This window comes from Bombus pyrosoma, linkage group LG7 (genome assembly GCF_014825855.1).
Source record: "Bombus pyrosoma isolate SC7728 linkage group LG7, ASM1482585v1, whole genome shotgun sequence".
Taxonomy (NCBI): Eukaryota; Metazoa; Arthropoda; class Insecta; order Hymenoptera; family Apidae; genus Bombus; species Bombus pyrosoma.
Genome location: NC_057776.1, coordinates 3,942,235 through 3,958,157, shown reverse-complemented (window position 1 = coordinate 3,958,157; position 15,923 = coordinate 3,942,235). Strand labels below are relative to the sequence as shown.

Below are 15,923 nucleotides of genomic sequence, written 5' to 3'. Positions count from 1 at the left end.
TAAGGAAAAAATGCGTGTTCATATAGGATCATAAAGAAAAAAAGAGAATAGTATATATTATGGTAGCTTCGTTGTGTCAAAATATTGATGATGTAATTTGGTTTTCTTGAACACAACGAAGAAATAAATGTAATTTTTCTTATACATGGTACATTATTGGTGTACTGATAAAGTGTTTAAAAAAAATATGGATAGATTTCATGATAAAAATGTTGGGTGGAAATGTTACATGGTGCAAGATATTTAGCTTAAAAGTTTAAGTAAAATAATTAAAAAAAAATGTACGGACACTGCCAGAAGAAATATAACGCTCTTTGAGTGTCATGTATGTCGAATAACTTTGTTACTTTTCAATAACTTAGTATCAGAGGCTTTACCTCGCTACGATTTGCAATACCTCAATAAATGAATTGTTAGACTTATATTTAGTATGTGAATCTACAACGGTGTTTAATGTATTTCTGTATGAACTTTAATCGAAAACGCTTCAGATTATGGCACAAATAACAAAACATTAGGTTTGAACTTCAATCCATCGCAATTTATTCTAGAAAGTAAAGGAGTAACTAAATATTACTGTTTAAACAAAGTGCAAATCTATTTCACCATTGTAACAAGATTGTTAGTTTTCTGATAAACATACCCTTTCTTTACATTTTATAAATGACATTGATTGAAAAATAATTCTTTGATTAATTATGGAACCAGTTATTAAAATTCGTATAAATTGTCTAAAACTTTCTCCTACTACTTATTCTTCCTTCTAATCTTGGTATCACAAGTTTTTATTTCTTGTATTATGATATACTTATATAATGTTCCTTTTAGGTATTTATAAATATCTTTTTATTTTATTATGAAATCAATTTAAAATCCAGAGAGGTATTTGCATTAAAAAGTAGCATGACAATTATCTGATCTGAAATTCGTATTATTTTTACCACTGAATTTAATTAAATTATGTTGAACAATAGCACACACTGTACGCACAAAAGATTGTCTAGAGCTAGACAACTGCTATTGTTTTATTTTTTACATATATGATTTAATTCCATGAATGGTTTATTATTTAATTTGAAATATACAATAATCATTATTGAAGTTTCATATTAGTCACTTTTCCAAATACTATATAGCTTTAATAAGATTAAAATATATTTTCAATTTGATATATCTTATTCGTTTATAAAATGATACTTTCAATTAAATATTTATAGGATTATAATGTGATGTAGGAAATTAGAATAGATTTATTGAGTTATATTGCATTCAAACAATATTTGGAATGGAACGGTTTAATAAGATTTGCTTATACACATTATTTTGTTTTCAACAACTATAATAGTAAATAATGACAATCCAAAAGAGATACATGAACTACATGACACAAGAGATCTTTGGCCTAACTTTGATTCATTGGATATTACCAAAAATAAAATGTAAGAGTCCTTACAACCAAAAAAATCAATTGCTGTAGATCCTTTGGATGTATTTCGATTCATAAATAGATATTAATATCAAGTATTGAAAGCATCATTTGTATGAAAATCCATTTCTATTAGGATGATGCTGTCAATACTGTTAACGATAAATATGGGTATATAATAATGTTTCTATTATAGACTCATTGTGAAGGTAAAATGTTTTCTGAAACAAGGAAATATTATTGTGAGTTGACATATGTGATTGAGTAAATTACCAAGAGTTACATTATATATTGACCTGTTGGTAATTTGTCATACTTCATTGCGATTGTTCTGGACAATAACGATTAATGATCGAATGAACGATATAACACCTAAGTTATTATTACCGTTTATTCTTTTAAAAGTTATTTTGTACATTTAGAGATAATGAAATGAATGACTGTTGTGTAGTATAGAGTCTATACTGTAGACTATACAAAAGTCATAAGTGCGTATATTATATGTTAATTATGAAATATACTACGAAATGTTAGTAAATGTTAGCAGCAATTTTGTTGTTCTATGTTAATACTAAAGAATATGTGTACATTTATTAGTTACTATGTTGTAAGTATTAAGGCTCGATTGACGTCAACAACACAAACATGCAACAATAATTAAACAAAGAAAACTATCACGCAATCGTCCGAAATACAAACGAAATTATTAAAAATATTCGCGATTAATAATCTAATACTCAATTATTATCTTTTGCCAGTGCCAAAAAAATGTTAGAATATGTGTATGTATACACACACACACACACACACACACACACACACACACACACACACACACACACACACACACACACACACACACACACACACACGTGCACGTGCACATGTAAACGTATCAATGTTCCATTAATTGTTGAGACTGGTGCGAGATAAATGAAAGAATGAAAAACTTTATTTGATATGTATTCTCTTAAATCAACAGTCTCCATCAATATTCTATTATATCATTTGTATTCTTTAAGGAACTTTCCTTTAGTACATATAACTTTATGAAATATCTGCATATATGCCTCTATGCTTTGACTATTTTCTATAATTATTTGTCTCGATATGTATGCAAAGAGTTTATAGATTAACATATTTTCAAGAATTAAGAACCTTATAGAGGTCAGTAATAATTTTTTAATTATTCATATTGCTGTTTTCTATCTCTTTCAATTTCCCAACTATGTCTTCTAACTTTTTACGTTGTACACTTTGCTTCATTTGTTTACTTTTATCTTGCGCAAAACATTGAATATCCATTGTCTTTACATAATGTAGTACAGAATTCCTTTCCAACATAAGAATGAAAAAATAAGAAAATATAGCATTTAATTAAAAAAAGTATACAAAAAGGAACGAAAGATAAGATTGTAGTAGAAGATATATATGATTAGAAAACTTACTCTTTATTCCTTGAAACTTTAAATGGGAACTAGAAGAAGATAAAATGAATAAAGCAATTAAATAAATAATTAGGAATATTTATATATTTGAATATATAGTATTCAATATTTAATTATATCTTACCTGCTGTGGAAGTCTTAATTGTTTCATGGTTGGATGTTTCCAACTGTTGTATTTCATCCAAACATATGGAGTGTTATGTATATTTGATAATTTTGTTTGTGTCATAGTATGTACTGCAAATTGTGGATTAACAATTAATGGTCCACGTTGTAATAATTGCTGCTCCTGATAGGAATGATTGGAATAATATGGATCATATTTTGTGAAATTTTCTACAGATGATATTGCCAAGGAATTTGCCACTGCCACTAAGAAATAATAAATATATACATACATATAATATCATATGCTTATAAGAAATGTTAAAAAGATTATAACAATTATAACAAACTCTTGGCTTTCTGAATATTGAGTAAAGTATCATAGTACTGTTTTTTAAATGTAACCAACTCTGTAATAGATGCAGTTTGTTGTAAAGTATTCAAGCTTTTTGATTTTGTTTGCTTCACTGCAGATCTGCATATAAATAATTTTGTTAAATAAGTTTGATGATCATGGAAGATATTAAATTTACACAACAATTATATGGTACTTGTATAGTAAATTTTCTATGTAGTCCTTTTTCTCACATTCTATTGTTTGTGTTTTACTAACTACAGCATTTAAGCTCTTATGAAGCATTTTTAACTGAGTTGGTTTTGGGCAAATATGAAATGTTTTCAAGCATTTCTTTTCAACGAATTTTGTTGTATCCTTTAGTGTATTAATATTTTTAGAATTATTTGTGTTATTACTCGAAATATCTAATTGATTATACTTTTCCAGGTTTCTTTGATCTACAAACTTGCAATGTTTGGATGTAGGAGGAACCATATACAAAGGTTTGGTTCTAGGCAATGTTGGAAATTCTGCATTATAAAAGAAGAAATGCTTTTAATATTTGTATACATTGAATTGAAATATGTTAATGATTGATGAATATAAAGAGTTTTATTACTGATTAAAGTCTCCTGTTCTACACGTTTTAAAAAGTTCTGCAAGCTTGTTTTAAGTTTCTTATGCACCATTAAATTCTCTTCTTCTAATGTTTGTAGTGTCATCTTTTACAAGAATTGTCATAAATTATTTAAATAATTGCTATAACTAAAAATTTCCTTTACCTGTATGTTTATTATTGTATCTTTTCTTTCTTCTTCACAATGCACAACATCCATTTTATATATATCTTGTTGAATTGCTTGTTCATTCTTTAATTCTTGTTTAAAATGTTCTTGAACTTCCATGTTAAAAATTTTATTTTTGTTCAAATTACTATACTTTTTGAAGTTTTTATTTACATCACTATTATGTAAAATCTCACAATTTGTTTCTGATTCTACAAATCTATCATCATATGTTATTTTTAAATTGAAGATCTCATTCTTATTCTGTTTATTTGAAATTATGCCATTTTTATATAATTCTTTTAAACATGTAGTGTCCTGTAATATCATTTTTACAATCTCTATTCCAGGATAGCTAAATTAACAATATTTTTAACAAATTAATTGCTACAAACCTGATGGAGTGCATAAGGCACGTTAGCTATATTGCATTGATTCCAGTTATTGAATCTATCAATGGACAACTGGAAGTATTTATCATCCATTGATTTAAAAAATCTTTGTTGGTAACCAGATGCAGAATTTCGATAAAGATTAGTTTTATACAAAAGATGAGGAGTATGGAACCATTTCAATGTTGACTGAAGTTTTAATGATTCTTCTTCTTCATTAGTATTTAATGAAAAGCTTTGTTTGCTATTAACATGAGGTTTTATATATGGAATATTGTAGTTCAATGTATCATACATATAATTCACATGATTATGAATTGTTGAAATTTCATTAGGAGGAAAACCTTTGAACACTTCAGGTACTGAAGATACAAATTTTTCATGTAATTCAAGATTTTGAGATGTGTCAAGTAAAATATTTTGGTTTAGATGAATTTCTGAACCTTCATTCAATATTTCTGTATTAGATTCTTCAGGTGTCATGATAATTCTAAAAAATAAATTTGTAATTAAACATTATAAAAAAATAATAAAAATTAATTTAATAAAAGTCATACTTTTGACACAATGACTTGTTATTAGGTGCTTTAATTAATTCAGTAATTTTAAATATCAGATTTCTTATTTTATCATTTGGAACACCTTTTGGTAACGGTACTATAGAAATTATCTGTTGTTGTAAGACGTTATCCAAATTTTCAGATAATATAAGTAAAGCTCTTAATACACGTTCATATGCAATTATACCATCATTAGGATGGTACATACTTAGCAATTGATTTATTGCTTTAATAATATTCGCGCCTTTTGAACTTTGCTGTAAAGCAGTCCATGGAAAATTTTCAAATGTGGAAGTAATATTTATCATGGCATTCCTATTTTCCGTAATAGCTAAAACAAAGAATGAACCTTTTTTAGGTAGTTGTTTCACAAATCTTAATGGGTTTTCGGTTTATTTTATGCTATTTCTATTATAGGATTACATATAAAATATATCTATTACTACTATTATAAGTATTATTATTATACATCAAATAACATTGTTACTTACTATTAGAAGAGCTTTTTATCTCCATTTCGACATAAACGTCTTTCTATAAAGTGACAGCTTTCTTCAATATTAATACAATCAATTGGTAATTACCAAATAATGAAAACAGCTGCTTTGATATATTATTGTCGACAAATGAATAACGTGTTTCTCGCAAGTTCGTTTGCAAGTCGATTGAAATCGGATTACAATTCGAAGTGGGAAGGTGTTCTGTTCTTATATTCAGTAAATGAAAAATGATACATGCTGAATTTCTGATTTATAGATAATAAAAATAAAAAGATAAAAAATAGATTATAACAATGAACTAAAACAATGAAATGAATAAATATAAATGTATTTGTTGTAAAAGATAATGTTTAAGCAGAGTAATTAAAATATTTATAGAAGTATAATGGCACAAGTATGAAGGAAATTACTTTCCCAAGTAGCATGAAGAAATTGTATTGGTTAATTATAAAACACAAGTGCACCTCCTGTATGCCATGGATTATTTTAATGAGAATATTAGTCCTATGCTAATAAGCTTAAGAGCTTTGCAACTATTATTATTTGACTGCTGCTATAAAAGCAGTAACAACACAGAGTTCAATAAGTTGGTGTAAGATGATTCTCCCAAAAGATCTGGTACTTTTCTCTTATTTGATAGTATTAACTAGAGCATCTTTTAAAGGCCCTTTAGGAGCAGCACCATGGACAAGCTATGCTTCAAAATCTGGTAATATAAAACACTTAATTTTTTAAAACATAATTTTAATAAAATAATGTTAAAATTAAAATTTTCGAGTAGAGGCTTTAATATTTCACATAAATGTACAAAGTATGTATGTATATATTTTATATACTCTTCCTTATATGAAACATGTTCTTCTAGCTTACGCAAGAGCTCTCGGACTACCAGTAACAGGAATGGACACCATAACAGTACCTTATATGCCAAAATCTCCTTCCTTCCCAAAATTTGTTGACCCTAAAATGATGATTTCGAAGAAGACAGATATGCTGAGCAACTTGTTTGGTGGCTTGGGACCTGCTTATCCTATGAGCTTCAAACCATTTATGCCATATACAGTAAGTCCATCTTTGTACAATACTGTTGACAAAACACCATTATTAAGTAAAAGTAACGTGGATGATGAAGCTGGCCAGTACAAACGTGGAATTTTCGGACCTTTCGGTTCGAAACCTTTTGGTCCTATGGCTTCTAAGTTTGGGCCTATGCCTCCATTTTCAAGCTTAAATACCATACCTGACTATAGTATGAAGGATGAGATTTCCCGCAGAAAAAGAAGCATAGATGAGTCTACTGTAACAAAACTTCGTTCAATTATGGGCACTGGTAAGCCAGAAACAAAAGATTTGGGACCTTCACCTCCATATCCCACTCTTGCTCCAATTTCTGAAGAACCAGAAGAAGATGTGAATGTACTGCTTAAAAAGATGGGAGGTCCGACAGCACCAAAACAATATTTACCAGGAATGTTTGGACCTTTTGGACCTGTGGTGGATCCATCTATGTTTATAGCAAAGAAAACTACCTTTTTGGATAATTTATTTAAAAATACTGTCACTTCTACTCCAACACCAAGTCCAATTGAAGTTCCAACAACGAAAAGTACCATTGTACCACCTGACTTTTGGTTACCATCATCTGTAATCCCTAATCCAACAGAGTACAATGATAAAGTATCAGAGTTCCTGGATAAATTGTTTGAAACTTTGAAACTGAATAAAAGTGTACTAACTAGCGATGACGATAGTGCAAATTTTAAAAACGATTTGGTGAGATCTACTGTATCTGATGGAAGTCATGCGCAATTAAAAATAGCAAGATCCATTGAAGACCTCTCATCGATCAACGCCGCTAAAGATTCGATTGTTAGCAACATATTATCTGAATTGGGTGATTTAAAAAGCAACATGGTTACAACAATGAACGATTTGATTTCTTATGAAAAGTCTGCAACATCACTATCATCAAAGAAACCATTTAAACCTTTTAGTCCCGGTCCATGGGCAAAACCAACTATCGATGGAATGTTCTCTTTTCAGCAAAAGATGGGTGTTTTGAGTCAAGTATTTGATATGTTAACTGATTTACAGAAGAATATTACTTTGGCAGTCCAAAATATAACAAAAGCAAGAATGTCATCCACAGATGCTTCCGGAGGAGCATTTAATGCTAATTATCCAATGACTAATGACATTTTTTTTTCCCCTAGTGGTTTGCCCATTAACATGAGTCTATTGGATGCTATTAAACATAAATTAGATACATTAGATTATGGAGTGCCTCTTGCATACAATCCGAGTTATAGTAAATTCGGACTACAGATGGCTCGATCACTGCCAAAAGGTCCTGGCTCAGTTTGGGTTTCTTATCCTGAAGATGCAGGAGGTATAAAGCGCGAAATTGTCAGTGGTGCTGAATCTTTTCTGAATGAGGAAAGCAGTCAAAAACAACAAGCACGTTCAGTTAAGATGCAAATGCATCAGGGATATCAGAGTTTGCCAGCTGGTTCTATAGAGTCTGTACAGGCAGGTGGAGGATCTACACCTGAACACCAAGGTGGAAGAATCAAGTTATATGTAAGCATTTAAATCGAAACAAAAGTTTCAAATTAAATATCTTTTTGAATCTATATATTTGTATTCTATATTGTATATAAAGAAAGCTAAATATGATAGTTAACAACAATTTGTATCATTGTAAAACAAATGATAGGTTGACAAGATATCTTATGCAACATCGTAACTTCATTTGTTTCCAGATACAAATGCCTGTATTGCCTAATATGCAGGTGCCTGTCTTTCAAAATAATAATTACCAAAACTAGGTATGTGTAATTTGAATACTGTGAATATTGTGAACATGTTCGTCTGTCACAGGATCCCAGCGATTACGAGGACTATTATAAGTGGGCCAACTGGATGGAATACCTGAGAAATGACAATAGAGGATACAGACATCACAATCATCATTAGATTACCGACCTAGCAGGAATATTTCTATCACTTGTAATTACAAACTCTCTATCTTTTAACTGATCATTTTTTTCGCATACTATATATAACGTGTACGTTTGATGATACCTTTCAATAAAGTATATTTTGCAAAATACATAGAGAACATAAAACCATGTACTGGGAAAGGCACAAGTCCAAAGAATTTTACTATTTTAAAATATATAAGAAGAGTTACTTTAAAGATATATTACTTTTTATTAAATTTACTATTATGTTTATAATATACGCTATATATACAATTTCGTATGCGGTAAATGAAACGAAAAATATACGGTTAACAGTGATGAACTTAAAATGTTGAAAAAAATACGTACATTGATCAAGCAATCATCTGCGCACATGGACGCAATCCTGCATCAAGTGCGTTGCTTTGTTTCTCTGTAATCAGCAATGCATTGCACGCAGGGTAGCGTTAGTGTGTTAGGAAGCACCAGAATTAATAACATGCCTTGATCTTTGGAAAAACAAAAGAAAAGACATATCATTCTCATGTCCTAAATGTTTCAGTTCAATTTTCCTATTTGGACTAATAGTTCATATATAACTACGCTTTCGCTATTTCTTATATAAAGTCATATAAAATTATGAAAACGGCAGTACTGGTAAGTGTCAATGTTGGACATCTAATTTACTTCTTTTTGGTAGAAACGTCCAATTTTAATGATAGCAGTAACGAGTCATTGCACACATTTTTCACTTAATATTACATTTCAAACTTTGATATTTTACTGTGTTGATTACATCTTATATCAAGAAAAATTTTATCATCTGCCTTTTGTCACTCTGGATATAAGATGTTCCATTTGCTGATCGATTCTGAACACCATATAAAAGGATGCCAGTACACTGCTTAATGTTACCAATAATCCCAAGCCTTCGAATATTAACTTCGGCGCGAAGATCTTCCAAACCATTAAATGTCGACAGTGAATCGTCGTAGCAAGCATGCTACCAAATGTCTATATCAAGTTATAAAAACTCATCAATAAATATAGTTTTTAAACTTCAAATTATTTCTTTAACAGTGATTATTTATTTAGTTTATACTTAGTTTATATTGTTAAAACATTAGCAGATCTAAAATATCAAAAATGTTGCTTACTCTGATTCCATGAAGCAATATATATTTTCCTGCGACTGAGAAAATTGCAGCATGAAACACAGAATCTTGTTCAAACAGATGCAGTTCTCCTCTTTTCATGTTGTCTTCCGAAAATTTTATTTTAGCTATCTTTGGAAATACAAGATAAAAAGTAAATGGTACAATAACTAATAGTGGTAATGTTGCACCTAGTATAATATGTGATCCAAATGTATTTATTCCTACAAATTATTACTTGTAGAAAGAGATTTAAAATTAATACAAACAAGATTATATATAGATACCTATTAAGATTGCTGGTAATAAATTTCCATAGAAATGTCCACCTGTTCCTACAAAAGCAGCATCCCAATGAATTGTAGGGAAAGTTGGTTGATGCCCAGTTCCATAAAAGAAATATTCTGCTATTAAGAACCAACACAATAGTATGGGAGTAGGTACTTCTACCAGTTCAGCTGTTTATAAAATTATAGCAATAAGAATGCAGTTTGTAATTTAAATCATTTACATATTATCTATAGGTTAAAATACTTACATATACTATTAGCATTCTTGTATCTTTCTATCGCTGATAAGCCCAAAACAGAGGTACAACATATAAACATTAAGAAAGTACTAGGTGATAATATATCCCCTAACAATAAAGAATATAACAACATAAGAAATACACTTAATGAGACAAATGTAGCGCTATACGCAGTACCCAAGCCATAAACAACTGGCGTTTGATCTACATCTATGTTTTTTCGATAAATTGACTCCTTTATTTTCTCAAATAATCGAGGTACTACATTTTCATCTTGGTATATGTTAATTAATTCCTTTTTCTTTGGTAGTAAAAATATACTAAGCGGACGATAGTATAATATAAAGATTGCAAACAGACTCAATGCATACACTATGTTAGGCAATGTGCTTACTTGCCAAGACAGTGCAAATTTTACTTTTACAAATTTTGGTAACCTTAGAAGGACCCAATAACAACCCATACAAACACCTATCACAACAGGACAGTATTGTCCTACTAAAACACTAGGAGAGAAACCAGAAAGGTTTCCACAATTTTGCAACCATAGTCTTATTATCGTAATGTGTAATGCAAGTATAATTAATGTGATGGCAAGTAAAATACGTTCTAAATTGTCCGATGTTATAGAACTTGTTTTACCAAATACAAACACAGAACATATACGTTGTTGTTGCTCCTCTCTACAACGCCAGAAGTAATAAGATAATCTTATGGAAATACATGCTATTAAGCTACTGGCTATTATAATTATCTTCAAGTTTGATTTTGTTTGTTGTTTTAAAAATGGCTTTGTTTTTCTTTCTGGATTTTCACTAGCATCTTTTTTCGTTAGATTAAACATGATAAGCCAAAGAAGAGTAACGATTAAAAAAGATAATACATTACTTTCTTCAACAATATAGCTATTAGAAAAGAGACTGCATATTGTTAAAAAAAGTACTAATCTTGTAATATAGATCAATTTTTTTATTTTTCTATAATCATACCAATTCAATGAAATAACATCCCAATTCTTAGTAATTAATATTACTAATAATATTATAGATACTGTACCAGTGGCAAACAATGTAGTGTTTTTGAATTCTTCTAAAATATCAAAGAAAAACAAAAGGCACATTATTAATGCAGTAATTAAATTTGCTAAAATAGAACATTGTAGAAATGAAGACTCAAATATTTTATACATACGACTTTCTGGAATGCCTGTGATAAATAGATAAAAGAAAAACAAAGCACAAAACATCAAAAATAGGCCTTTTGACATTAGACTAGAATCAAATTGAACCCAAACTTCAGAACATGTATCTTTGAGCAATTTAAAGTAGTTCCGACTATTCACAATAAAAGAATCAAATTCTTCAATAGTATTAATACTCTTAATTTGGTTAAATAGATAGTTATACATATTTTCCAAATTTTGAAGCTGTTCTTTAGAAAATAAGTAAGTATCTTCAGAATATACACTTATATATCTTTTTGTCTGTGCAATATTTCTCCACACTGAATGCAACAAATACCATAACTCATCTTTTAATTTCCTATTTCTTGATGAACTTGGAATTGAATCAAGTATAACAGATCCCAAGTTTGAAAATGGTATAGGTGTCCCAAGAATAGATGCCAATGTTGGAACAAGATCAATTTGGTTCACAGTATTGTTAGATGAATCATATTTTATCAAAGGAACCATAGAATAAACGAACATGGCAGCTTCAATTTCATTCCTGCTATCACCACCATGATCACCACTTTCTGTCATTCCATGATCACCAACAACAAAAAGTATTGTATCCTCTTCTAAGGACTCGATGATATCTCTTATCAGACTATTTGTATCATTTAACTTTCTAGCCATCTCAGGATGATTAGCACCGTGTTTATGTCCGCAATGATCAATTCCAAGAACATGTGCTATCAAGAGAGACCAATCTTTCTTCTTCATCTCGAAAAATATACGGTATCTAACATCTTTATCAACACTGTCCAGATCCCAAACATTAAAAGATGGTGATGGAAATTGACGTTTAAATTTGCCAGGAAATAAATTAGTCCAGGTATCATCACCCATGAAAACTATACCTTCGGCAGTGCTTTGATCTACAATATTATCTTCGTTGATGCTTTCAGAGGCAAAATTAGATCCAATGTCAATGAAGGTTGGCAACGATCCTGTGGTAAGACCTTTTAATCGTTGCATAGTTGTTGTCGGAGGATCTGCTATAAACTTATACAAGCGTGAATTCATAGGTTGATTTTGCAACAATTCGTGAATTATCGGTAACTTATTGCGATAATAAGATGAGGTAGAATTATTATCATTATACCAATATGCAAAATCATATTTTAAAGCATCTACGACTAATAATACAACACGTGACTTTCTTTTGAGACACGTGGTTGCAGCGGCATCAGGATTCTGAAGAAGTTGCTTGACGTTACAATCAGAATCCGTGCAATCTTTACATTCAGCTCGTTCCGGTCTTGCAACGCGATTGAGCAAAAAGCCGCTTGTGAAAACCAACAAACCAGATGCCATCAAATACGACATCCATCCTTGAAATATTAAATAATTCCATAGCTTGCTCATTTTTTTCGTCGACCCGTTATTCGCTTGCGTTCTTCGAGAAAAATTCGATACTAGAGAAATTCCAACATAATCTTAACCTATTTCTCGATGTAAACTTGTTCTTTACCATTGTCACATTGTTGTCACAATAACTAGTGAACATTTGTTTAAAAGAAATGTTGGATAAAGAATATTAAACGCATGAAACGGTAAGTCGATGAGCCATATTTTTAGAAAAAGTATGTAAACTATAACATATTGATAAAACGAGTTGAAATATGTAACTTCGTGCTTATATCGCGCTAAATTTCAAGTGTGCTATTGTGGCGCGACTATAACACGATTTGTAAACACTTTACTTCGAAGATCTGTTCTTATGCAATGCTGATAAAACAGTATTGTATCGTGGTATGATAAAATTATTGTTTCGGTTTTCAACAAATTTTTCGAAGACAATATTGCATTCAAATTTAATCAGTTGTTGTTAGATTTGTATTGTTCGTGAATCAAAATTTTATTAAATGTGCGATTTCCGAAACAAGAAAATACATATGAAGCAAATGAAAACAACAAATTAAATTTTATTATACATATAACTTTGTATCTGTTATTATTAATAATCTGTCAATAATATTATATTACCACTTAAATATACCTTTTATTAACAATAGAAATATTATATTATTTAATAATAGTAATTTCTTACATTTCTCATTATTTTCTACTGTTTTACTAAAATTTGGTATTTATGATTGTAACCGCAACTATCATAATTTTATTCTATACTAGAGTTATAACACTAAATGGGGGTTCTACATATACAGTTAACCAGTCTAAAATAAGTCACACAAGTCATTACATGCATATCGAAACCTTATCATTAAAGATATTCAAACTTGGTTATATTCACATTATATGACGATATTATGAAAAATTTCAGTTAAAGTTATGAACAAATGGATCAAATTCTTCAGTGCTATAAATCTAATCGCTTTGGCAAATCAAATAGTCGGAAATAACCTTCTTAATATTGGAGATTCGAATTGTGACAAGAGTTTCGAAGGATTATTTAAATGGAGGTCTGTTACGTATGGCTTTCAAGAGGCTAAAGTCGTGAATAAACCGATTTTTCTACTCATCCATAAAATGCAATGCCCTTCTTGTCAAAAATTAAAACAGAAATTTTCTAACTCCGTACGATTGATGGATCTTAGCGATCGGTATGTATCAAAATATGTGCATACGTGTATGAACATAAATATACATCATTACCGAAGCCTATGCTAGAACCATGTCTGGAACTGATTAATATTAAGTTTATTACCATTAGATGACGCTACAGTGGCGTCAAATATTTTTTACACAACTAATCACAATCTTTCGTCGACCATTAATTAATATGAATTTTATTGGATCATCCCATAAGAAATGCGACTTTTTTAGTTAAGTTTGAAACAATGAAAGTTATTATTATCGAAGTTTTATAAAAAAAATTAAAATAGAAAACTTAATAGGGAAAAATAAACAAACAATTGTAAAAAATATAGGAAAATTTATCATTGGTCAGTTGCCACAACTAATTTTTTATTTTTATCTAGCATATAAAAACTAACGACCGCACTCCACATAAAATGATACTTCATACTATAATATTTATTATATATTATTATATATTAGTATAGTATAGTATAAGTGTTTATAATACTTTAGCAAACATATTCTTAAAATAATCAGCCCTATAGTTTATTTAATTATATTTTTAATGAATTACAGATTTGTGATGATAAAAGCTGAAATGGGATATGATGCAGCTTTAGACGATGAAAAATTTCAACCAGATGGGAAGTATGTGCCTAGAATATTATTCTTCACATCTAACGGTGACTTTATCGAGGAGGCATATAACAATCATGCAGATGCGGATAAGGAATATAAATTTTTTTATAAGAATCCTTCGGAAATTATAAATACCATGCTGTTGGTTTTAAAAAATTATTCTAAAGAGCCATTGCGAGTAATATTTCAATATGAGGAATTGTTGCATCTAGAAACTTGTGATATGGAAGATGATATTCTTGTTCCGACTCTCTTACATTAATAATGTAACATTAACCTTTGAAACATGTATGATATGCAGCTATATGTGTAATTTATTAGGTTTATAATAATCTTAACTTATAATAGAAAACATTAGATAATTTTTTTCTTACTAAAAATACTAACAAAGTGTTTTACTTTATTTTATTTTTTTACTTATAGATAATATTGGAACTGGGAAGAAAGAAAAATGAAATTTTTCTTTTCCATTCACACTTCTCACTTTTTCTTTTTATTACTGAAAAAGACGAATTAAATAGTAAGGAAAGGTGTAATTAAACTAATGAGAGGAATGTTTTTTAAAGAACGGTAGATAATAATAAATACGATACATATATTTATATATTACATTTATTTCTCCAACTACAGAAATTTTCTTTTAGAGAACATTGCAAGTGAGTTAAATTAATTTAACTTGACTAAATGAAATTAAAAATCATTATTCTAATTCAATTTTTTATAAATATAAAAAATAAATAAATGAATTTATACAGATTCTCAAAATAAGGAAACAATGAAAAGAAAGAAGACAAACAACCAAAATAGATATCGTGAAACTTTTCTCTGAATGGATTAATATGTAACCAATCTGAATGCGAGCCTGCAGCAGGCGTAACCTTTTCAACACTGTTCCCAATGTTCGAGTCTGCGCCTATACATTAAACACCCATGCACATCAACCTATCACCAGCTCGTACCAGCAACCCTAACGGCGCTTGCGTTTGCAACTGTTTCCATATCGTGTAATGCTGCCGTATTGGTCGACACTGTTTCACTAAGGGTTGCTAACCACGCCCATTTCACCCTCTAGAAACAGTGCGTTGATACATGCGTTTATCGTACACGTGACTTTCTTAAAAACAATTGGTTTTTATTTCAATTATATTAGGTATAAATTATGCATTATTATTGGTGATTAACTGAAAAATGTTTGAGTTGATAACAAGTGTGAAAAATAACTTCAAGCATATAACTTATACATTATATAATTTTTGTTTGCAATAGATCGATTGACAGGAGATTTCCGGAGAAATTGCGTACTAAGTAGATATGTACAT

General features: G+C 29.6%; 4 protein-coding genes across 7 annotated transcripts; 2 read left to right on the top strand and 2 right to left on the bottom strand.

Annotated features, from left to right (window-relative positions):
* Window positions 1-1,279: 1,279 nt before the first annotated feature.
* On the bottom strand, window positions 1,280-5,686 carry LOC122568864. Of its 3 annotated transcripts, XR_006317225.1 has the most exons (11): window positions 5,545-5,686; window positions 5,051-5,384; window positions 4,497-4,983; window positions 4,099-4,419; window positions 3,936-4,038; window positions 3,531-3,846; window positions 3,330-3,454; window positions 2,999-3,246; window positions 2,875-2,903; window positions 1,723-2,759; window positions 1,280-1,647 (listed from the first exon to the last, which is right to left on the bottom strand). XR_006317225.1 is itself a non-coding variant. In XM_043729088.1 (10 exons), exons 1-10 carry the CDS (start codon window positions 5,567-5,569, stop codon window positions 2,609-2,611), a joined length of 2,139 nt encoding a protein of 712 aa, XP_043585023.1. In that variant the 5' UTR covers window positions 5,570-5,686; the 3' UTR covers window positions 1,280-2,608. The 3 variants fall into 3 exon arrangements, 2 of the variants coding, with proteins under 2 accessions (XP_043585023.1, XP_043585024.1); XM_043729088.1 differs by having other exon boundaries at window positions 1,280-2,759; XM_043729089.1 differs by having other exon boundaries at window positions 1,280-2,759; window positions 5,262-5,384; window positions 5,545-5,559.
* A 464-nt stretch (window positions 5,687-6,150) lies between these two features.
* LOC122568865 lies at window positions 6,151-8,574 on the top strand. 2 transcript variants are annotated; one of them, XM_043729091.1, is made up of 4 exons: window positions 6,151-6,262; window positions 6,419-8,133; window positions 8,316-8,345; window positions 8,434-8,529. In XM_043729091.1, the coding sequence occupies exons 1-4, from the start codon at window positions 6,151-6,153 to the stop codon at window positions 8,527-8,529; spliced, it is 1,953 nt and encodes a 650-aa protein (XP_043585026.1). The 2 variants fall into 2 exon arrangements, with proteins under 2 accessions (XP_043585026.1, XP_043585025.1); XM_043729090.1 differs by lacking the exons at window positions 6,151-6,262; window positions 8,316-8,345 and having other exon boundaries at window positions 6,367-8,133; window positions 8,434-8,574.
* Window positions 8,575-9,673: 1,099 nt separating this feature from the next.
* Window positions 9,674-13,093, bottom strand: LOC122568863 (GPI ethanolamine phosphate transferase 3). Its single transcript, XM_043729085.1, has 3 exons — window positions 10,209-13,093; window positions 9,958-10,128; window positions 9,674-9,802 (listed from the first exon to the last, which is right to left on the bottom strand). Exons 1-3 carry the CDS (start codon window positions 12,787-12,789, stop codon window positions 9,795-9,797), a joined length of 2,760 nt encoding a protein of 919 aa, XP_043585020.1. The 5' UTR covers window positions 12,790-13,093; the 3' UTR covers window positions 9,674-9,794.
* LOC122568867 (thioredoxin domain-containing protein 12-like) lies at window positions 12,843-14,862 on the top strand. Its single transcript, XM_043729096.1, is given in 4 exon segments — window positions 12,843-12,977; window positions 13,709-13,988; window positions 14,542-14,704; window positions 14,706-14,862. Coding segments are annotated over 3 exon segments (465 nt in total). The 5' UTR covers window positions 12,843-12,977; window positions 13,709-13,716; the 3' UTR covers window positions 14,736-14,862.
* The last annotated feature ends 1,061 nt before the right edge of the window (window positions 14,863-15,923 follow it).

Coding starts and splice junctions, on each gene's coding strand:
- LOC122568864 (XM_043729088.1), bottom strand. CDS start 5,569: ATGGAGATAAAAAGCTCTTCTAATA. Junction 4,984..5,050: donor AACAAGTCATTGTGTCAAAA/GTATGACTTTTA, acceptor TTTATTTTTTAG/AATTATCATGACACCTGAAG. Junction 3,247..3,329: donor CAATATTCAGAAAGCCAAGA/GTTTGTTATAAT, acceptor ATTATTTCTTAG/TGGCAGTGGCAAATTCCTTG.
- LOC122568865 (XM_043729091.1), top strand. CDS start 6,151: ATGATTCTCCCAAAAGATCTGGTACTTTTCTCTTATTTGATAGTATTA. Junction 8,134..8,315: donor GTGGAAGAATCAAGTTATAT/GTAAGCATTTAA, acceptor ATTTGTTTCCAG/ATACAAATGCCTGTATTGCC. Junction 8,346..8,433: donor CTGTATTGCCTAATATGCAG/GTGCCTGTCTTT, acceptor CGTCTGTCACAG/GATCCCAGCGATTACGAGGA.
- LOC122568863 (XM_043729085.1), bottom strand. CDS start 12,789: ATGAGCAAGCTATGGAATTATTTAATATTTCAAGGATGGATGTCGTAT. Junction 10,129..10,208: donor CAAGAATGCTAATAGTATAT/GTAAGTATTTTA, acceptor TTTTATAAACAG/CTGAACTGGTAGAAGTACCT.